This window comes from Bufo bufo, chromosome 2 (assembly GCF_905171765.1).
Source record: "Bufo bufo chromosome 2, aBufBuf1.1, whole genome shotgun sequence".
NCBI classification, from domain to species: Eukaryota; Metazoa; Chordata; class Amphibia; order Anura; family Bufonidae; genus Bufo; species Bufo bufo.
Window position 1 is genome coordinate 725,140,537 of NC_053390.1, and position 24,053 is coordinate 725,164,589.

At 39.5% G+C, this 24,053-nt stretch overlaps 1 protein-coding gene across 1 annotated transcript in view; it reads left to right on the forward strand.

Annotated features, from left to right (window-relative positions):
* The first annotated feature begins 261 nt into the window (after positions 1 to 261).
* The window catches only part of KDR (kinase insert domain receptor), a 40,900-nt gene continuing 17,108 nt past the window's right edge, over positions 262 to 24,053 (forward strand). The window contains exons 1-15 of the mRNA XM_040418854.1: positions 262 to 516; positions 2,123 to 2,195; positions 5,925 to 6,112; positions 6,925 to 7,064; positions 7,500 to 7,668; positions 8,403 to 8,542; positions 9,785 to 9,953; positions 10,372 to 10,486; positions 10,572 to 10,723; positions 10,807 to 10,963; positions 15,826 to 15,949; positions 16,655 to 16,763; positions 17,426 to 17,758; positions 23,170 to 23,316; positions 23,749 to 23,880. Coding sequence (XP_040274788.1) covers positions 450 to 516; positions 2,123 to 2,195; positions 5,925 to 6,112; positions 6,925 to 7,064; positions 7,500 to 7,668; positions 8,403 to 8,542; positions 9,785 to 9,953; positions 10,372 to 10,486; positions 10,572 to 10,723; positions 10,807 to 10,963; positions 15,826 to 15,949; positions 16,655 to 16,763; positions 17,426 to 17,758; positions 23,170 to 23,316; positions 23,749 to 23,880 — 2,215 coding nt within the window. The 5' untranslated portion in view covers positions 262 to 449. The remainder of the gene's footprint in view (positions 517 to 2,122; positions 2,196 to 5,924; positions 6,113 to 6,924; positions 7,065 to 7,499; positions 7,669 to 8,402; positions 8,543 to 9,784; positions 9,954 to 10,371; positions 10,487 to 10,571; positions 10,724 to 10,806; positions 10,964 to 15,825; positions 15,950 to 16,654; positions 16,764 to 17,425; positions 17,759 to 23,169; positions 23,317 to 23,748; positions 23,881 to 24,053) is intronic.

The window sequence follows — 24,053 nt, forward strand, 5'->3', positions numbered from 1 at the left end:
TGGGGAAAAAAATACAACTTTCTACAAAGACAGATTGTTAGCATCTATAATAGTTTTGTATATGTGTATATTGTCGCATATACTAATCTTCTATAAAACTTCAAATAAACAGCAGAAAACAGTAACAAATGTGAAGAGAGAAGTGATTTATGGGCGGGGTTTCCTTGTCAGTCTAATGAATGAAAGCGGGTGTGGTTACTAGAGGGGCCTGGCTTGGAGTAGAGGCACAGTCCTGCCTGTGCTGCTGTCAGTGGAGTGGACTCCTCTATGGATGGTGGATGATCTACTCACTGTATGAACATCCAAGCTGAGGGCACCAGCGGACTATACACATCCTTCCAGCCTTTGTGGGACTTTGTACATGAGCACTGCCCATGTGTCTGGCAGCAGATCATCTCTGATTCCTTCCAAACTTCTCACTTGGGAGGGTAATTGACCCAAAGAACAAAATGAGGAGTAAAGTGATGCTGATTGTCCTTCTGAAGTGCTGCATGGTGGGGGACCTTGCAGCTTCAGGTAATCTAATCACATCTCTGCAATAACTTTCAGATGCTCTGGGATGTATTACTTTGCTACTCTGTTATTCTACTTAGATTTTTTAATTAATTCTGTTGTATTGTCACACTGGTGATAGCATGGACCTGTAGAGAAAGAACAATATGTGACCCAAAACTAACTAAGTGTCCTAAAACATGTACTGCAAAGAGCAGACTATTTCTGTCCAGCATATTTATGGTGCCTCGGCATGGCGAATATATGTCACAACTATAATCCATGATAAGTAAAAACTCCAGAACGTCCTATACACTCTCCTGGATTTCAGCTGATCCTATATGATAGCTTCTTTCTTTTGTGCCACAGAGGATACAGTTATTAGTATAAGGGCTTATATTGGAAGCTATGGTCAACTTTACTAGAAAGTATCAGGTGCATGATGTGTAGTATTAAGAACATTATTTTTGTCCTAACCACACTAGGCTACTGTATTTTTCCTTTGTATATTTGCATGTGATAAATGAGAATTATAGATGTATACGATAAGGGATGTACAGCAGATTTATGGTTTGTCCCATAAATATGGTGCCAAATACATAAAAATATATATAAATGCCTCTGTTTGTAGGGAATCTTTTATACCATGTACCACTTACATAAGGTATTTACCATGGTGCTTCCAAAACCTTTGAATATTTAAAATAGTTCATGCATGTCTTTCCCAACCCAACAGATTTTGAAAAGTTTTTGTTTCCACGTTAAATGTATACACACGCTCAATAATCCATAAACATAGTTGTAGTTTTTGCATGCTGGGTGTTGTAGTTCCACAACAACTGAAGAACCATAGGTTGAAATCCACTGATTAAGAGCATTCTGTTCAGCTACAGTGCATTTTCGCCATATGTGATACAGGGATGAACTGTTTAACAATTTAATAAAAAAGAAGCAAGAAGATTGGCAGAGCTCAAAATGCATATTAAACTAAATAAATTATTTATATATATATATATATATATATATATATATATATATATTACTAGAACTTTTACCAGTGCTCTTTATTTGTACTGTTTAGGAATATTTTTGTATTTTTTGATTAGTGATGATTAACGATGTCTCATGCATTGTGCTCTTATCACCGCACTATTACTGGGGTATTACTTTATGGGGAAATGCACTTTTAAAAGTACAAGCTGTCCGCCAGTGACTTTTTATGTTGGCACAGAGTAAGCGCACGGGGGAACAATGCACGGGGCCGGACAACAGCATGTGCTATCTCATTAACAACAGATTAATTAGTGCCTGGAACTACAAGTTTCCAAACAGCGGACAGATGATTTATTATAGTATCCCAGCACTGATCCAGAAGGAGTGAGATCATCAGATGAGGGTTCCCTCACTTCAATGCCCCATATCCTTTACAAAAGACCTTGAAGCTGGCCTGGCAGAAAAACAGGAACTCCACCCAAGGTTATGAATTGATTTGCTAGCATTTTACCTCTAGACCATCTGCATCATCTTCCTGTTATGAGTGCCAAATAAATCATAGAAAGTTAGATAGGGCTCTTTTATAGTGCTATCATTTTAAATTACATTATATTGTTTTTTTTATTTTTATTTTCAGATACCCCCACCTTAAGCACTAAGAGTGGCAGTCTCTCCATACCATTAAACCATACACTAAATATTACTTGCAGGTATAGTATGACAATATTCTGCCTAGGAAAATAATAGTTTAATATGTTTTTCTTGTAATATGTAATTTGTAATATGTGGAACATTATATATACTATGGGCCAGATTTATCATTACTCTGACAGCTCACTCCACTTTCACATATGGCTAAAGTCAGTTTTAACGAAGTCAGATTTATGATCGGCCCTGTAATAAATGTGGTTTGATGGTAGCAGTTTATCCATCAGTAAGCAGCTTTACAAAAGTCGCACGTCTTTACGAAAAAGTCGCATGTTCTATTAAAAAGTCTCATAAGATAAGCATGGTCCTCACTGGAGTGAAATTGCGCATTTTTTTGCAACTTTTTTGTGACTTTTTAAATAGTCCCAATAGTACATCTATCTAGAGATTTATTTACATAAGAAAACACGCCCACTTTCAGAAAACTGGCGAGCATAGTGAAGAGCAGAAAAAAGTCGCAGTTTTAGCGTTTGCGCATTTTTTTGTGACTTTTTCACTCCATTATTCTGACTTGAGCTAATGATAAATCTGGCCCCTTGTGTGTGTGTGTGTATATATATATATATATGGGTAAATTGTATCGTAAAGTCAGTGGAACAATGTAGTGATATTAGGCTCACCGTCACCCAGATCGCAGTTCAACTGTCCTCCCAATAAGTCCGCCTGAATGCCGGCCAAACTCCACTTCTTACGGAAGCCTTTGTAAGTAGGCTGACAAGCTCAGACGGGCTTATTGGGAGGAGAGTTGGACTGCGATCTGGGTGGCGGTGAGCCTAATATCGCTACATTACTGCACTGACTTTACAATTTATCCACTGTTGCTATTATAGCCCTGCTCCAAGTCCAATTTCCGGTAAAAATAAAAAAATAATACTTACCTCATCCATTTGAGCACAAAGAGGCCGCCACAGCCATCTTGCTTAAAGATCCCCTATGAAATCTCTAGCGGGGTGACGTATGACATCATCATGCCAGCCGACATGATGATGTCATCATGTGCGCACGTGAGATATTGCACTGGATCTTCAAGCAAGATGTCTGCGGCTGCCTCTTCGCGATCAAATAGATGAGGTATTATAATTTTTTTTTGTAATTTGCAAACACTAAAATGCTTTGATATGGATCTCTGATGCTGCGATCAACGATGAACATGGCATCTGAGGCATTCAATGACGGGGGCGGCACAATAAGTTTCATAATGAATTACTTACTTTTTGTAAAATTCAGTGAAGCAGCCGAATTGAATTTTAGAGAACTTTGCTCATCTCTATGTATTATAGAGTGTATGTGTTTGTGTATCCCAGACTCAAAGCTAAATGCTGAAAGAGCATTTTTTTGGGCCTGAGAAAGGAAAGTAGTGCGCTACCCATTTACACCAGCTGAGCATTAACCAGGGGGTGCTGAGACATAACTGTGTACTGGATGAAGATGGATATGTTACATGTCCCTTGGTATTTGCTGAGGTTGCTAAGAAGGCCTCACTGCTGGGACCTCAAGTGCTGCAGTCAGTTGGTATTGGCAGGGAAACTGCAGGCATCAATAGGTATCTTCAATCGATATCTGTAGTCCTCCAGAGCTGGACAGAGCCCTCGCCTTCAGCTTATTGACAGGAGGCCAATCCAGGGATTCCTTTTAACATATTCACACACCTTAAAAGGGTATTCTGGTCATCACCTATCCACTGGATAATTGATGATTGAAATGTTTCATTGGTGGATATGCGGTAATTGCTTCAGAACGGAATACCCTTTTAATAAAACCCACTGTTTAAGTAGACATTTGCTGGAAAGAGTGATCTTAGATTACATACATTTACTGGATTTGCTGCTCCAGCTTTCATTGTGTACTTGTAGAATTTCCTGTGGAAGCAGAAGTGACTCAGAAAAAAGATATTGATATGAATCATAGTTCCCCAGTTACATATACCAGTTTTTTATATATATATATATATATATATATATATATATATATTTACACAGTACAGACCAAAAGTTTGGACACACCTTCTTATTCAAAGAGTTTTCTTTATTTTCATGACTATGAAAATTGTAGATTCACACTGAAGGCATCAAAACTATGAATTAACACATGTGGAATTATATACATAACAAACAAATGTGAAACAACTGAAAATATGTCATATTCTAGGTTCTTCAAAGTAGCCCCCTTTTGCTTTGATTATTGCTTTGCACACTCTTGGCATTCTCTTGATTAGCTTCAAGAGGTAGTCCCCTGAAATGGTTTTCACTTCACAGGTGTGCCCTGTCAGGTTTAATAAGTGGGATTTCTTGCCTTATAAATGGGGTTGGGACCATCAGTGGCGTTGAGGAGAAGTCAGGTGGATACACAGCTGATAGTCCTACTGAATAGACTGTTAGAATTTGTATTATGGCAAGAAAAAAGCAGCTAAGTAAAGAAAAACGAGTGGCCATCATTACTTTAAGAAATTAAGGTCAGTCAGTCAGCCGAAAAATTGGGAAAACTTTGAAAGTAAGGGCTATTTGACCATGAAGGAGAGTGATGGGGTGCTGCGCCAGATGACCTGGCCTCCACAGTCACCGGACCTGAACCCAATCGAGATGGTTTGGGGTGAGCTGGACCGCAGAGTGAAGGCAAAAGGGCCAACAAGTGCTAAGCATCTCTGGGAACTCCTTCAAGACTGTTGGAAGACCATTTCAGGGGACTACCTCTTGAAGCTCATCAAGAGAATGCCAAGAGTGTGCAAAGCAGTAATCAAATCAAAAGGTGGCTACTTTGAAGAACCTAGAATATGACATACTTTCAGTTGTTTCACACTTGTTTGTTATGTATATAATTCCACATGTGTTAATTCATAGTTTTGATGCCTTCATAGTCATGAAAATAAAGAAAACTCTTTGAATGAGAAAGTGTGTCCAATCTTTTGGTCTGTACTGTATATAGTGTATGTGTACTGTGTGTGTGTGTGTGTATAAATATATATATATATATATATATATATATACACACTGTATAAATGTATATAAACCACTGTAATTCCAAAAAAGTATGGACGCTGTGTAATATGGAAATTAATGTAATAAAAACAGAAAGCAATGATTTGCAAATCTCATAGATCCATATTTTATTCACAATAGAATATAGACCACATAGCAGGTGTTGAGATGTTTTACCATTTCATTAAAACAATTGACTTATTTAGAACACGCAGCTCCAAAAAATTGGGACAGGGGTAACAAAAGGTTGGAAAAGTAAGTGGTACTAATAAAAACAGCCAGAGGAGCAATTTACTACTAAGTCACATGACTGGGCATAGAAAAAGAGTATTTTAGAGAGGCAGAGCCTCTCAGAAGCAAAGATGTCAAAAACTGCACATAAAAATCGTGGAACAACTTCAGAAAAATGTTCCTCAATATAAAATTGCGAAGACTTTGAATATCCCACCATCTACAGTTGTGATGTTATCAAAAAATTCAGAGAATCTGGAGAACTCTATATGCACAAAGGACAAGGCCGGCTGCTCGTGATTAACGGGCCCTCAGGCAGCACTACATTAAAATGGGTATGATTCGATATTGTGAGTTGTGAATAAGATGAGTCTATGAGATTTGCAAATCCAACTTTTTGAGAATTTGCTTTCTATATATTTATATTTCGTGTTGGGTGTGACATATTCCAGCATTACATTTTGTATTATTATACTTTTTTGTAAAATTATGTGCATATGTAAATGCATGTTCTTTATTTTTTAGTGGGGAGCAGGCAGTGGTTTGGTCATGGCCTGGTCCTGTTGATAACCGTGTGTCACTCAGCATTTGCAATGAAAGTATCCATTGTCAGATACTGGTTGTGTCTCAGTTTACAGCAAATGACACTGGAATATACAAGTGCTCGTATGAAGAAAGCCACGCAGCCTCCAGTGTTCACGTGTCCATTTTTGGTAAGTGGTTGCATGGCACTTATATTGTATGAAGACAATAAAGGGACCTTAAACCTAAGTCTATTTTATCTATATTTCATGTACAGTCAGGTGGGATTATTGCGGCATGTTGTCATGTATTATACAGTCTTCACAGCCAGTACAGTGTTAGCCAAGATGGAATGGAAACAACAATGCCTCCCTTCTCTCTGGCAGGAGATGGAAGGTGATGGCAGACAAATGCCAACCTTTCTGTACATGATCAAAAGAGAAGGTGGAGATTGGTGGGAGGAATACCATAGGAAATGGTGGCCTCTCTTCTATGCCTTGTATAGTAGCGATGTCCAGCTCTCAGGAAAGGTCATCTGACCTGCTCAGTATGGATTTTGATTGTGTTTCCACCCTTCATACATGCAACAAGACCAAAATAGATCCAGTGAGTAAAATCAAGAAAGTCTTGATCTATGATTAAGACCTATATTGGTCGAAATGCGTCAGATTTTTCACTAGCGGGATATTGTCTTCTACATTTTAATCAGAAGAAATAAAGACCTTCTTGATTTTACCTGCTGGATCTACTTTGGTCTTGTTACCTCTTCTCTATGCCCCTCAAAGTGGTGACATTTGGTGAAATAAATGTCTCCAGAGCAGTTTTCATCCTGGAAAACGAATTTTAAAATGATTTGATTGACTATAAATTTTCTGTCTGCTGTTAAGGGCTGAATTAAAAAATATTCATCATTTCCATTAAACCCTATGGCCAGCTCTATGTTATATCATTGCTCTATGGTTAGTACGATGCATGTTTTTTTAAACATTCCTTTCATCTTTAGATCAGAGCTCTCCATTTGCAAAATTTCCAAGTGACAAACCCATTGCTGTGTACATCCGTGGTGGTGCTACTGCAGGAAATGAGACTGTGATAGTTCCATGCTTTACTTCCAGAGAGGATCTCAACGTAACCCTGCGAACAGTAAGGGATACCCAGAGTTTTGTAACACATTTCTTCTTTCATTTCTTCTTTCAATGTTGCAAGATATGGATTTCTAAGAGCTCATTTAAAACTTAATGGCTAAAAAAAATGCAGATTTTAGAATATGCTCTGGATCTTCATAATCTACAGCATTCCCTAGCTGTCCCAGATTTCACCCATTTCAACTGAACAGAGAAATCGACAACTGACTTTATCCACTTTATCCACATATAAATTGGCATAGATATGCGTGTCAGGTAGAACTTCCTCAGGCATCTGCAGATGTGAACATATCCATAATTTATTGGTTGAATGATCTATGGGTCCATGGCCATCTCAAGCCTTTGATTCTTATCCATGATATTCTGTCATAAATTGAATGATTTTTGTTTTTGGTAAAATGGGTTGATTATAAATCTATATATCTTCCTGTAGAAATATACAGAAAACACATTTACACCCAATGGGCACAGTATACAATGGGACTACAAAAAGGGCATCATCGCCTTCAGTAAGCTGCTGAGGGTTTACGATATGGTCTTCTGTGAAACGGTACTGAATGGTCAAACATACAGATCCTCCGACTACATTATTGTAGTTATAGGTAAGAGTCAGATATAACTTATTCTAAAATACGTATGATCTACAATACCATATTATCATCAACATAGTCTTGTTAGGCTATGTTCACATTTCTGGCACAAATCCTGGTACTCTCCAGAGGAACAGACTACTGGGGTTTACTGTATCCACAATAACTGGATGCCACATTGACTATATTGAGATCCGACAGGTATCCGGCTGCTTTCTGGCATAAATGCCGGATTTTTAACAGACAAATACTGCTACATGCAGTGGAAGTCATGCCGGAAAGCTGCGAGATCCCCGTCAGAACCAATTATAGTCAATGGGTATCTGGCTATGCCGAATATGGTAAACTCCAGTAGGCTGTTACTGTGGCGGAACAGACTACTGGAGTTTGTGCTGTAGATGCGAACCTACCCTTCAAGGTTAAAAACTTTCAGGATAAGGCTCCATTCACATGTCCGCAAGTGTGGTCCACATCCGTTCCGCAATTGTGCGGACCCATTCATTCTCTATGGGGATTGAATGGATGCGTCCAGCACACAGTGTGCTGTCCGCATCTGCATTTCCGGAGCGCGGCCCCGATCTTTTGGTCCGCGGCTTTGGAAGAAAATAGAACATGTCCTATTCTTGTCCGCAATTGCAGACAAGAATAAGCAGTTCTTTGGGGGTGCTGGCTGGGACGTGTGAATGGACTCTTATTCTTCATTTTAAATGAAAAATATTGTTTTTTTTTTTCCTCCATACTTTTAGAATTTAAAATCTTCAGTCTATTAATGAACCCGCACCCTCAGATCCAGGTGGCTGTTGGAGAGAGGCTAGAACTATCTTGCAGTGCGCACACACCATACAATGTCAGAGTCCAATTTCGATGGGACTACCCTTCAATGGAGGTAAATCATGTTTTTCATTAGGTGTTTAAATGGACTGTGTCACTTGTATATTTGACTAATTAAAACAAGATACTGTAACATATTCTACTAGATTTTTTATTCCATTTTCCATACATGATAATGGAGGCTCCCATCTTGTCTGAGCTGCTGTTTAGAGATATGTTTTACAGCATTCACGTGGGCCATAGGAGACGGTAGTCTGGAGATGATTAATTTACTTCTACTGGAGAGTAATGAGGGCATCATCTGTGACCTGTGTAGAAGTTTTTTTACAGAGAGGATGAGGGTTGCTGTGACCATAATCTACTGTACATGATGATCCTGTGCGATCTGTACAGAGGTGTTTTCTTTGATTATTATCAGCGACATACACAGATCTCATCTGCCAAATTAAAAAAAGTCATGCTCTGCATCACCCACTCTACCCAACTTTAGTCTTGGGAAAAGAAAAAACAGGTGCTCTATTAATATGGCAAAATTATTTGCACAACTGGGATAAATACATTGCTAAATCTCTCTCCTATAGCTCTACATATCCTGTTTACTCTGATACATTATGTACTAAAACTAGCTACCTGCAGCCACCACTAGGTGGAGCTGTAAAAATCTATTTGCACTGAGCACTCATAGCGGCATGTGCAGTAAAATCCGGTGGATTTGTGTCAGGAAAGGGCAGAAGAATTTTAGTGTGCTGGTCCCGCCACTGGGCCTCATAGTAGTCTCATGGTCTGCCTGTGATAATAATGAGATGACTGCTGAAAAGTGACCCCCACAGAACAGAAAGTGGTGTTATATTATTAAGTTTAGTGGCCACAGTGAAAACTACTATAAAATATTTGCTCCAGCACAAGAACATCATGTGCTAGCAGGATTCGCCATCCTGAAACACATTCACTTTCAGCAGCTCTGTTGTTTGTAAGACGACCCCTCAGTAAGACTGAGAGCCCTGATGACGTTTGTGCTGCATAGGTTTTTCAGTGAGTGCACAGATTTTCAGTGAGTGCAGTGATTCTGGTAAAGAGGTAGCTCATAAGTAGAAAAAATAGGGAATAGTGTCTATCAATATGGAGATACCCTGCGCATACTATGCAGATAGTTATTGTCACAATCACATGCATGAACAGTGAAAACACTGCCAACAGATGTAACATGCAACGAGACATCTGTTCTTTCTGTACCATGAATGCAAGGATTTAGATTTTATATTAGTGTTAGAATTATTATTATTTTTTACGATGTTAGGATAAAAGAGCAATACAAAAATTATCCAAATCGCCTGTACAAAGTTCTCCGGAGTACACAGGATTGCTCATAATAGAAGAGGCAACTTTGGAAGATGAAGGGGATTACAGCTGCACAGCAGACACTGGAGGGATGAATAAGACCAACACCACGAAGGTCATCGTACATCGTAAGTAAAGATGTGCATTGAGTCAGGTTCTCCACCCAAAGCCACAATGGTCCAAATGTGACGTATAAATAGGAAAGTAGAGACTTATATTAGGTGTCAGTCTAATGTGTAGGAATAACTGGCCAGATAATGTTATTCTGTATACTCTCCTAATGGTTTCATGGGGTTTTGTTTGCACGTACTTGGGTTCTTTCACCTCATACTGACAGTTTGAAATGCTTCCTATTAAATTGTGTCCGAGATAGGGAAAATAGATTGTGAGTCCCATTGTGGTGAATAATGACGTTCTGTACAGTGGTGCAAAATATATGTTGGTGCTACTCAGGCAATGCAAATAAATATTGAACTCGGTTTTGCATTATAAATGTATTGGTATTGAACTGAAAATTGAACATTTGCCTACAATTTCTACTTGCAGAGAAGCCATTTATATTAATTGATGAAGAATTGGAAAAGGTGATTGTGTGCAAGATTGGAGACCACATCAAGATACCGGTGAAATTTACAGCATATCCCACTCCTGAAGTGAAATGGTACATCCAGTATAAGAGGATCGCTCTTGGTACTTTCCTTTATGCAAATTTTAAAGGTGTAACTGTGACTTTACCTTGCTTTAAGGATGAAAAATGGAATTCCCGTGCGTCACAGATTCCCATTTTTCCTGTCAATCAATCACTGTGATGAAGACGACATTGGGAATTATACTGTTACTCTAACTAATCCAAAAACGAGAGATTATGAGAGTCACACTTTTCAAGTCTTTGTACATGGTGAGTTTCAGTCTATTGTATTGCATACATGTTATTAGTCACATAACGGAGATGACAGCAGATGTGCATATATTATTCTGCAGTACCACCGCATATAGGCGAGAAGGCCGTGTCTTCCACCCTGGAATCATACAAGTATGGCAAACCGTCCTCTCTCACATGTACAGCATATGGAATACCAAACCCTGTGAGCATTCGGTGGTCATGGCAGCTGGAAGAAGAATGCAAGTACTTTTCACAGTGAGTCCTTGTGATTTTACATTATCAATAGCTAATACTAAAGGCTGGAGTTCTGTGGAGTATTATTGTTACCACATTGCACTGGATGGAACATGTTCTTTTTTCCGTATGCATTGTGAGTAGAAATACTACAGTAACCTCATTTACTTAAAATAGGATTGTCTGGTAATCAGAACCTGACTCTATAAAGCCTACCATTGTTTCTCTACATTGTGGCTGCTGTAATTGTTTCCATGTAAACCAGCTTTTTCATGAAATTCAGGATTATAAAAGTCAGTTTAAGCTGTGTGCGGCATTGTTTCTGGGAGAAAGCACCTTTTTTTATTTCCAAATTTCCTAAATGTATATAATTGGTCATAAACAGTTGATACTAGAGGGCTGCTAGTGTTGTCCTTACCTTAGATCTAAAATTGTGGTGAAAAGTTGGACTTTCCATATACATTTTTATTGTTTTCCTGAAGATTACAGGGGTTGTGCAGTGCAAAGATATCGAAGACCTATCCTCAGGATAGGCCATCAATATCAGATCGGTCCCCCACCAATCGGCTGTTTAAAGGAGTAGCGATGCTCATGCAACTGCTGCTTCCGCTTCAAAATTACCTGCACGTGGTCTCCTTTTTAGAGGCAGCTTAGTATAATTACAGCTGCTTGTCCCAGTCAAGTCCTGAGGATAGGTCATCAATATATTTCCACTGCACATGATTTGCTGCCCAGAAACGATAATTTACATGCATGCACTAATGACAGTTTTACCCTATAAACGAGCGTTCTATTCGTTCATTGTGTAATCAGTTGCACCTTTAGACGGACAGGTTGTCGGGAACGAGCGTTCGCAGGAGTGTTCATTCCTGATAATCTGCCCGATTATTGCCCCGTCTAATATAACATAGTTTATAAGGCTGAAAAAAGACATCTCTCCATCCAGTTCGGCCTGTCATCCTGCAAGTTGATTCAGAGGAAGGAAAAAAAAAAACCTGTGAGGTAAAAGCCAATTTTCTTCACTTTAGGGGAAAAAATTCCTTCCCAACTCCAATCAGAATAAGGCCTCCTGCACACGACCGTTTTCTCCCCCGTTTACTGGCCGTTTTTTGCGTTCCGTATACGGTCCGTATACGGAACCATTCATTTCAATGGTTCCGCAAAAAAAAACGGAATGTACTCCGTATGCATTCCGTTTCCGTATTTCCGTTTTTCCGTTCCGTTTAAAGATAGAACATGTCCGTGGCTCCATTCAAGTCAATAGGTCCGCAAAAAAACGGAGCACATACGGAAATGCATCCGTATGTCTTCCGTTTCCGTTCCGTTTTTTGCGGAACCATCTATTGAAAATGTTATGCCCAGCCCAATTTTATCTATGTAATTACTGTATATTATATATGCCATACGGAAAAACGGAACAGAAACGGAAACACAACGGAAACAAAAAACGGAACAACGGATCTGGGAAAAATGGACCGCAAAACACTGAAAAAGCCATACGGTGGTGTGCAGGAGGCCCTACTCCCTGGATCAACAACCCCTCTCTAGTAGCTATAGCCTGTAATATTATTACACTCCAGAAATACATCCAGGCCCCTCTTGAACTCTTTTAGTGAACTCACCATCACCACCTCCTCAGGCAGAGAGTTCCATAGTCTCACTGCTCTTACTGTAAAGAATCCTCTTCTATGTTTGTGTACAAACCTTCTTTCCTCCAGACGCAGAGGATGTCCCCTCGTCACAATCACAGTCCTGGGGATAAATAGATGATGGGAGAGATCTCTGTACTGACCTCTGATATATTTATACATGGTTATTAGATCTCCCCTCAGTCTTTTTTCTAAAGTGAATAGCCCTACTTTTGATAATCTTTCAGGGTCCTGTAGTCCACCTATTCCAGTTATTACTTTAGTTACCCTCCTCTGAACCCTCTCCAGCTCTGCTATGTCTGCCTTGTTCACAGAAGCCCAGAACTGTACATAGTACTCTGTGTGGTCTGACTAGTAATTTGTAAAGTGGCAGGACTATGTTCTCATCACGGGCATCTAAGCCCCTTTTGATGCAACCCATTATCTTATTGGCCTTGGCAGTAGCTGCCTGACACTGGTTTCTACAGCTTGGTTTGCTGTTCACCAAAATTCCTAGGTCCTTTTCCATGTCGGTGTTACCCAGTGTTTTACCATTTAGTATGTACTGGTGACTTTCATTATTTCTTCCCATGTGCCTAACCTTACATTTGTCAGTGTTAAACCTTATCTGCCACTTCCCTGCCCAAACCTCCAATCTATCCAGATCCATCTGCAGCAGTATACTAGATAAAAAAAGAAAATTCTATGTGTAAAATTGCAGACTAAACAGCAGCAGTCCTAGAAATAGGAGTCGATCCTTCCTCCATATAACACACAATAAACAAAGCAATAGTCCAGGTCCGCGCTTCTTAAAGAGATAGAATCGGAGATAGCCTTATAGAAGGAAATCGCAGTCAGTTCATTTCTCACGCTGAAGCTTCCCCATAAAATCACGCCACACTGCCGACCGAAACTCCCTGTGGAGTTTCGGTCAGCAGTGTGGTGTGATTTTGTGGGGAAGCTTCAGCGTGGGAAATGAACTGACTGCGCTTTCCTTCTATAAGACTATCTCCGATTCTATCTCTTTAAGAAGCGCGGACCTGGACTATTGCTTTGTTTATTGCAGCAGTATACTGTCCTCTTCCGTGTTAATTACTTTACACAGTTTAATGTCATCTGCAAAAATTGATATTTTACTGTGCAAGCCTTCTACAAGATCATTAATAAATATATTGAAGAGAATAGGGCCCAATACTGACCCCTGAGGAACTCCACTAGTGACAGTGACCCAATCTGAGTATGTACCGTTAATAACCACCCTCTGTTTTCTATCACTGAGCCAGTTACTTACCCACATACAGACATTTTCCCCCAGTCCAAGCATTCTCATTTTATATACTAACCTTTTATGTGGTACAGTGTCAAATGCTTTGGAGAAATCCAGATATAAGACATCCATTGATTTGCCGCAGTCAAGTCTAGAACTGACCTCCTCATAGAAACTGATTAAATTAGTTTGACATGATCCCTCATAAACCCATGCTGATATGGCATTATTTGCTTATTTTCATTAAGGTACTCCAAGATAGCATCTCTTAGAAAACCTTCAAACAGTTTACCCACGACAGATATTAATAAACTTACCTGCCTATGGTTTCCAGGCTCTGTTTTTGGGCCCTTTTTAAATATTGGCACCACATTCGCTATGCGCCAATCCTGTGGAACACTCCCTGTCATTATAGAGTCCTTAAATATCAGAAATAAGGGTCTGGCTATGACATTACTTAATTCTCTTAGGATACGGGGGTGTATGCCATCTGGTCCCAGCGATTTGTCTATTTTAATTTAATTTAATTTTAATGGGGAATTTACTTTTACATTCTGCATTTCATCTGATGGTTTATTTTCTTCAGTGAATACAGTGGAGAAAAAAATATTTAATAGCTTTGCTTTCTTCTCATCGCTCTCTACAACACCCCCTCATTACTCTCTAAATTACTCTCTAAAGGGCTGACACCTTCAGATTTATACTTTTTACCATATAATTGAAGAACATTTTAGGGTTAGTTTTACTCTCTTTGGCAATTAATCTCTCATTCTTTAGTTTGGCTGCTTTTATTTGTCTTTTACATATTCTATTTTTTCCTTATAGTTTTCAATGCTTCCTCGCTCCCCTCTTGTTTTAGTGATTTTAAATGCTTTCTTTTTGTCATTTATTGCTTTCTTTACAATTCTATTTATCCACATTGTTTTTTCTTGTTCCTTAACCTTTTATTCCCATAAGGTATGTACCTCTCACAATTAGATTTTAGGATGGTTTTAAAAATATCCCATTTATGGCTGTATTTTTATTTTTGAGGACTTTGTCCTAGTTAGTTAGGTCTATAGCCTCTCTTAGCTGGAAAACCTTTGTGGAACATCTAATTACTGTAAACCTTTCCATGATACTTATGATAACAAAGAAACTGCTCATGGACATTGGTTGCGTCTACTTGTCCACCTATAGCCTTAAAGTCATGGGAGTTGAATGGATAGTGGCTAGAAGATAACTCAGCATATTGGTACAAGAGACATCTTTTTGCTACCTGGTTCTTCCACTTATCTAAGACTGTCTAAAACCATGATGCCTCCTTTGTACGAGCTCAGATTTCTTTGTAGTGCCTCTTAAATGTGTCTGCAGACCTTTCTGGACAAATCCCTTATCATGTCTTCTTCTATACAGTAGTTCTCAGGCAAAATTATGCTCAGGCTATATGGTTCTTAAGATTATCTGTGTGAAAGGCCATTTAAGAGGAAGTGTGCTGATTGATGTACAGTGTGACAGAGAAGGATCCTGTTCTGAGACCACATGGTTTCCCTTATCAGACCTCTGCACAGGCTTCAGTTTCCTGCAGCAGAGACTAGAGTATTCCGCTTTCCTGTTGTTGTTGTCCAGATGATTTCCTTTAAGCTCTTCCTCTGGAGCCATAGTGCTTCCTACCGTCTCATAGAACAACATTAAGTTGATGCCATGGTTTTGTAGCCATGCTGCTTCCTCACATCCATATAATTGTAGAAATAAGAAATTATAAATTAACTTGTTTTTTTTTTCTTGTAACCCCCCATCCCCTGCTTCCTCCCACCTCAGAATTAGAACTAATTTTGGTAGCGATCTAGGGAATTCACCTTTTCACCCGGACGATTGTATTTATTTACCGATTATAGATCTTCTCAGTCTCCGTTGAACCTGAATATAACACATTGTTTAAGGGTCATTATATTTATTGAACATGTCATATATTTTATTAACCTCTAGGTATGTTTCCTTTCTTACAGACATTATAATGCAGGGAAAAATCCCTACAGTTGTCCAAATTGGAGGGATATTAATGACCATTATGGAGGGAATGTAATTGAGGCACAAGATATTCGTAATGACATCATCGAAGGAAAACTAAAGGTGCGCTTTTTCACATACATGAAATAGAGTATGAGTTGAGTATAAGTATAGTATCAAGTCAAATGAAAAGGAAGGAGATGTGTTGTGATGTTTCACATTATTTATTATGCTCACTTATATAGCGCATACATATTCCACAGCGCTTTACAGGCACTCGTGAAGAACATACAAACTTCATGCAGATGTTGTCCTTGGTTGGAGTTGAACCTAGGACCACAGCTGCAAGGCTCCATTGATAACCACTGAGACCGCGTACTGTTGGTGTACATACATTTTTATTTGCAAAAAAATTTGTAAATTTTCAAATTTAATTTGAATCAAATTCAAGGATAAAAATGAAACTATGTTATAGGTGACATTGTTTCTTCTTATTAAGGCCTTATGTACATGGCACACAGAGTCCTACATTGCTTTGTAACTTGTGCTGCTGTGCAAGCTCCATTGGTTGCTATCCACCACTGCAAGTAATGCTTTAGAGGGGAAAATATCTTATGTAATACAACATCCCATGCCATGAAACAGGGTCTTTATTGCACCTCTGCATGCCCCAGTTTCATACAGAGGTATACACTTACAGTATATGCAGTACATGCTCCTCAATAAGTCTCCTGCTACTTACAATAGAGTCATGGTGCAGTCATATGCATGGTGCCTTACACTTATCTAGGTAATAACACATGGTAAATATTATTTTCTTTGCTTTAGACTGTGAGTAAGCTGCTTATATCAGCAGCTAATGTATCTGCCATCTTCAAGTGCACGGCCACAAACCAGGCTGGAAGGGATGAACACATCATTCCTTTCCATGTAACACGTAAGTTAAATAAACTTTTCAGTGATAGCTTTCTATTTTGTTGATATATGGAATTAAAATAATTTGCTTATTTCAGTAAGTTACATTGTCCGTGATTTAGTTATTTAGCCATAGGTGCTTTCAAAATTCTGCTGTTTATCTATCACCACTCACCCGTTAGCTGTTTCAAAGGTTCACGTGGCCCTATATAATGAAAACACCAACCTTTGGTACAAATCCAAATAGTTTGCATACCCTTAACATTTGGGCATAGAAGCGTATTACGGCTCCGTGCAACCTTGGAGTTGTATGAAGCCATGCCTTTAGACTTCTGTTTGGTGCCACTGTACCTCTATTTGCTTCAATTTTTGTATGGAGGTGTTTTGAAAAAATCCTTTTTATCAGACTTGGAGCATTGCTTTTAGGGAAGAATGGTGCAGGAATAGCTGCTTGAGAACTTTCTCAGAGTGGTCATTAAAATATAGGTATTTTCATTTACCAACCAATATGTGACACCTGGTTAGTTCCACAAATCTGGTTGTGGAATGGATAGCACTGTCTGCTCAAGAGTGGCGGGCGTCTCTTATATGTTATGGATGGTACTTGATTGTATGGTGTATTGATTGAAGTATGTCAACAAAATAAGAGAAATGAAAAGAATAATGCATTACACTGTGTTTTAGGTGGCCTTGATGTCAGCATGCACCCTAGAGGCAGGGTCACTGAGCGAGTCAATGTGACTTTGAAATGTATTGCTGATAAGTTAACCTATGGAAACGTAATGTGGTTCAAGAGGAGGTCTCCAGGAGCAAGAAGCTGGTCAATGCACACTTGTGGAGATGTGACCAACCTCATTAAAATGAATCACGTTACTAAGGATATCAGTGGAGAATACTTTACTTTGGAGCTGACACTGCGTAACATCTCCCTGGATGACCAAGGGCACTATGAGTGCATAGCTCAGGAGAAGAAAACCCTGCGGAAGCGATGTTTCACCACTGAATTAACTGTTCATGGTATGCAAAATATTACAATTATAGCATAAGACTAGAGATTTTCTAGCATTGTCCAAATGGTCTGCCTGAGTTTTGTACTTGATATGAAGGTTTCCTAATGACATAACACAAATAGTAATTTGGAACAGGGGAAGCATTTATGCAGTCCTATTAGAAGTACAACCACATTTAGGCTTGATTGAGTAACAAAATACACACGGGGGCATTTGTCAACTCCTGTGTGCTAGAAAACTGGCATCAAAGAGTGTAGGGCGGCCATAGCTGGTCTGGCACATGTATTGTAATCTATATGAGGAAATTGGCATTGATTATGCCGGAAAGCTACACCAGCTCCCTTTCAGGCGCATGGACTTGCAGGGTGGTCGGTACCCATGAAATCAAGCAGTGAATGTGATGGAAAAGTTAATCAAGCCAGCAAAGGATGCAATATGGATAAACACAATACATACGTAAGTGCCATGTATTAACTTTCTCTACATGATAAATACCATTTGCTGAACTGAGACAACACCTTTAAGAGGAATGCATCTATTAATAGTTGTGGTGCATCGAATGCAAGGAAGAGAATTGGGAGAGTTAGATTAAGACCCCATACATGCTTAAAGGGTTGGCCAGTTATATGTAAAAATCACTGTGTAATGATATGTTATGTCACTTTCTAATATTGTCTTTCAATTTCTCACCAGTAATATCTCTTAAGATATCTTATTGAATGGTATCTTGCCTAATTTCAGACCTGTTCTGATCATGACCTGTTGACATAAAAGTGCATAACTTAATATGAAAGAGAGCACTAGTATACTCAAGGAGTAGTACACCTTTTGTGAGCAGCACTATATATATACAGTTGCAAGAAAAAGTATGTGAACCCTTTGGAATGATATGGATTTCTGCACAAATTGGTCATAAAATGTGATCTGATCTTCATCTAAGTCACAACAATAGACAATCACAGTCTGCTTAAACTAATAACACACAAAGAATTAAATGTTACCATGTTTTTATTGAACACACCATGTAAACATTCACAGTGCATGTGGAAAAAGTATGTGAACCCTAGGATTTAATAACTGGTTGAACCTCCTTTGGCAGCAATAACTTCAACCACATGTTTCCTGTAGTTGCAGATTAGACGTGCACAACGGTCAGGAGTAATTCTTGACCATTCCTCTTTACAGAACTGTTTCAGTTCAGCAATATTCTTGGGATGTCTGGTGTGAATTGCTTTCTTGAGGTCATGCCGCAACATCTCAATCGGGTTGAGGTCAGGACTCTGACTGGGCCACTCCAGAAGGCGTATTTTCTTCTGTTTAAGACATTCTGTTGTTGATTTACTTCTATGCTTTGGGTCGTTGTCCTGTTGCAACACCCATCTTCTGTTGAGCTTCAGCTGGTGGACAGATTGCCTTAAGTTCTCCTGCAAAATGTCTTGATAAACTTGGGAATTCATTTTTCCTTTGATGATAGCAATCCGTCCAGGCTCTGACGCAGCAAAACAGCCCCAAACCATGATGCCTCCACCACCATACTTCACAGTTGGGATGAGGTTTTGATGTTGGTGTGCTGTGCCTCTTTTTCTCCACACATAGTGTTGTGTGTTTCTTCAAAACAACTCAACTTTGGTTTCATCTGTCCATAGAATATTTTGCCAGTACTGCTGTGGAACATCCAGGTGCTCTTGTGCAAACTGTAAACGTGCAGCAATGTGTTTTTTGGACAGCAGTGGCTTCCTCTGTGGTATCCTCCGATGAAATCCATTCTTGTTTAGTGTTTTACGTATCGTAGATTCGCTAACAGGGATGTTAGCATATGCCAGAGACTTTTGTAAGTCTTTAGCTAACACTCTAGGATTCTTCTTCACCTCATTGAGTAGTCTGCGCTGTGCTCTTGCAGTCATCTTTACAGGACGGCCACTCCTAGGGAGAGTAGCAGTAGTGCTGAACTTTCTCCATCTATAGACAATTTGTCTTACCTTGGACTGATGAACAGCAAGGCTTTTGGGGATACTTTTAGAACCCTTTCCAGCTTTATGCAAGTCAACAATTCTTAATCATAGGTCTTCTGAGAGCTCTTTTGTGCGAGGCATCATTCACATCAGGCAATGCTTCTTGTGAAAAGCGAACCCAGAACTGGTGTGTGTGTTTTTTTTTTTTTTTTATAGGGCAGGGCAGCTGTAACCAACAGCTCCAATCTCATCTCATTGATTGGACTCCAGTTGGCTGATGCCTCACTCCAATTAGCTCTTGAAGATGTCATTAGTCTAGGGGTTCACATACTTTTTCCACCTGCACTGTGAATGTTTACATGGTGTGTTCAATAAAAACATGGTAACATTTAATTCTTTGTGTGTTATTAGTTTAAGCAGACTGTGATTGTCTATTGTTGTGACTTAGATGAAGATCAGATCACATTTTATGACCAATTTGTGCAGAAATCCATATCATTCCAAAGGGTTCACATACTTTTTCTTGCAACTGTATATATGTGTATCCAAAAACGAGGCAGCACTCCAGAGTAAAGTGAAGATGGTGGACCCTTTTATTGACCCCTCTGCAACGTTTCAACTGCTCAATGCAGTCTTTACCAAGGGAAACGTTGCAGAGGGGTCAATAAAGGGTTTACTATCTTCACTTTACTCTGGAGTGCTGCCTCATTTTTGGATACATATTGTCTTATATTGACTGCAGAGCCTGTGGTTTTGAGGATTTTGCACCCGTAGTTTATTGGACTAGTGCTGCCGTTTGATTTTTATATATATATATATATATATATATATATATATATATATATATATACTGCTCAAAAAAATAAAGGGAACACTTGAACAACACAATTTAACTCCAAGACAATCACACTTCTGTGAAATCAAACTGTCCACTTAGGAAGCAACACTGAGTGACAATCAATTTCACATGCTGTTGTGCAAATGGGATAGACAACAGGTGGAAATTATAGGCAAATAGCAAGACACCCCCAATAAAGGAGTGGTTCTGCAGACCACTTCTCAGTTCCTATGCTTCCTGGCTGATGTTTTGGTCACTTTTGAATGCTGGCGGTGCTTTCACTCTAGTGAAAGCATGAGACGGAGTCTACAACCCACACAAGTGGCTCAGGTAGTGCAGCTTATCCAGGATGGCACATCAATGCGAGCTGTGGCAAGAAGGTTTGCTGTGTCTGTCAGCGTAGTGTCCAGAGCATGGAGGCGCTACCAGTAGACAGGCCAGTACATCAGGAGACGTGGAGGAGGCCGTAGGAGGGAAACAACCCAGCAGCAGGACCGCTACCTCCGCCTTTGTGCAAGGAGGAACAGGAGGAGCACTGCCAGAGCCCTGCAAAATGACCTCCAGCAGGCCACAAATGTGCATGTGTCTGCTCAAACGGTCAGAAACAGACTCCATGAGGGTGATATGAGGGCCCGACGTCCACAGGTGGGGGTTGTGCTTACAGCCCAACACCGTGCAGGACGTTTGGCATTTGCCAGAGAACACCAAGATTGGCAAATTCGCCACTGACGCCCTGTGCTCTTCACAGATGAAAGCAGGTTCACACTGAGCACATGTGACAGACGTGACATGGAGACGCCGTGGAGAACATTGGGTCAGTAATGGTGTGGGGTGGCATTTCTTTGGAGGGCCGCACAGCCCTCCATGTGCTCGCCAGAGGTAGCCTGACTGCCATTAGGTACCGAGATGAGATCCTCAGACCCCTTGTGAGACCATATGCTGGTGCGGTTGGCCCTGGGTTCCTCCAAATGCAAGACAATGCTAGACCTCATGTGGCTGGAGTGTGTCAGCAGTTCCTGCAAGACGAAGGCATTGATGCTATGGACTGGCCCGCCCGTTCCCCAGACCTGAATCCAATTGAGCACATCTGGGACATCATGTCTCGCTCTATCCACCAACGTCACGTTGCACCACAGACTGTCCAGGAGTTGGCAGATGCTTTAGTCCAGGTCTGGGAGGAGATCCCTCAGGAGACCGTCCGCCACCTCATCAGGAGCATGCACAGGCGTTGTAGGGAGGTCATACAGGCACGTGGAGGCCACGCACACTACTGAGCCTCATTTTGACTTGTTTTAAGGACATTACATCAAAGTTGGATCAGCCTGTAGTGTGTTTTTCCACTTTAATTTTGTGTGTGACTCCAAATCCAGACCTCCATGGGTTGAAAAATTTGATTTCCATTTTTTTTGTGTGATTTTGTTGTCAGCACATTCAACTATGTAAAGAACAAAGTATTTCAGAAGAATATTTAATTAATTCAGATCTAGGATGTGTTATTTTTGTGTTCCCTTTATTTTTTTGAGCAGTGTATGTATATATACAGTACAGACCAAAAGTTTGGACACACCTTCTCATTCAAAGAGTTTTCTTTATTTTCATGAATATGAAGGCATCAAAACTATGAATTAACACATGTGGAATAATATACATAACAAACAAATGTGAAACAACTGAAAATATGTCATATTCTAGGTTCTTCAAAGTAGACACCTTTTGCTTTGATTACTGCTTTGCACACTCTTGGCATTCTCTTGATGAGCTTCAAGAGGTAGTCCCCTGAAATGGTCTTCCAACAGTCTTGAAGGAGTTCCCAGAGATGCTTAGCCCTTGTTGGCCCTTTTGCCTTCACTCTGCGGTCCAGCTCACCCCAAACCATCTCGATTGGGTTCAGGTCCGGTGACTGTGGAGGCCAGGTCATCTGGCGCAGCACCCTATCACTCTCCTTCATGGTCAAATAGCCCTTACTTTCAACGTTTTCCCAATTTTTCGGCTGACTGACTGACCTTCATTTCTTAAAGTAATGATGGCCACTCGTTTTTCTTTACTTAGCTGCTTTTTTCTTGCCATAATACCAATTCTAACAGTCTATTCAGTAGGACTATCAGCTGTGTATCCACCTGACTTCTCCTCAACGCCACTAATGGTTCCAACCCCATTTATAAGGCAAGAAATCCCACTTATTAAACCTGACAGGGCACATCTGTGAAGTGAAAGCCATTTCAGGGGACTACCTCTTGAAGCTCATCAAGAGAATGCCAAGAGTGTGCAAAGCAATAATCAAAGCAAAAGGTGGCTACTTTGAAGAACCTAGAATATGACATATTTTCAGTTGTTTCACACTTGTTTGTTATGTATATAATTCTACATGTGTTAATTCATAGTTTTGATGCCTTCAGTGTGAATCTACAATTTTCATAGTCATGAAAATAAAGAAAACCTTTTGAATGAGGTGTGTCCAAACTTTTGGTCTGTACTGTGTGTGTGTGTGTATATATATATATATATATATATATATATATATATATATATATATATATATATATATTCTGCTACATACATGAAAATACACTCCACTTTTAAGCATGTATATGAATTTTTAAAAATAAAGTGAATTTGTCTAACAAACAGCTCAAAAGCGGCCAGTTATTCACCCTGAACTCAAGAACCAGACAACCAATGTCAGTGAGACTTTGGAGGTGCGCTGTTCGGCCTCTGCGCTGCCGGATCCACAAATTCTTTGGTTTAAAAATTCTGATGCTCTGGTGGGAGATTCAGGTAATGATCTTTTCTTCTGTTTTTAATGTATAAATTATATTTTCACCATTTGACATTTAATTCCCTTTATATACCTGCTATTGTACCTAGACGTACAGATATAATAGAGTTAACACTCAAACTCTTAACTCATTGTGATATCCTGTAAAAAAAGCCATTGAAAAGCAATTGAAGGTGTCAGCTTAACACAACTAGTTTAGTTAACGCATCTAGTTAAGCATGTGTATCAACTCTACTACATCTGTATTCACTCCGCTCAGTTCCTGTCCCCAGTGCACAAACATACAGTATGCATATAAGCTGAGTTCAATTTCATTGTAAGCCCATTACATAGCGATGTGTTTTAGGATGCGCCATGCAGTTATTAAAATAGATTCTTGTTTGTGAGGATGTCATACACCAGTTCATTTACACTTCATTGTATTATTACAGGCATTATTTTAAAAGATCAGAACAGAACGTTGACCATACAACGTGTAAGGAAGCAAGATGAAGGATTCTATACCTGCCGAGCTTGCAACAATTTGGGTTGTGCAGAGGCTGAAATGTACTTTACAGTGAATGGTAACTATGTTTAATGAAAAAATAATGAATAACAGTTACAACATATACCGGTATTTTATCCATTACTTTTTCTAACAAATAGCTGGTATAATTATCATATTCTTTCATAAACACCAATTGAGGAAATTTATAGGAAAAAACTTTAGTCATCATCCTAAGGCTACTTTCACATA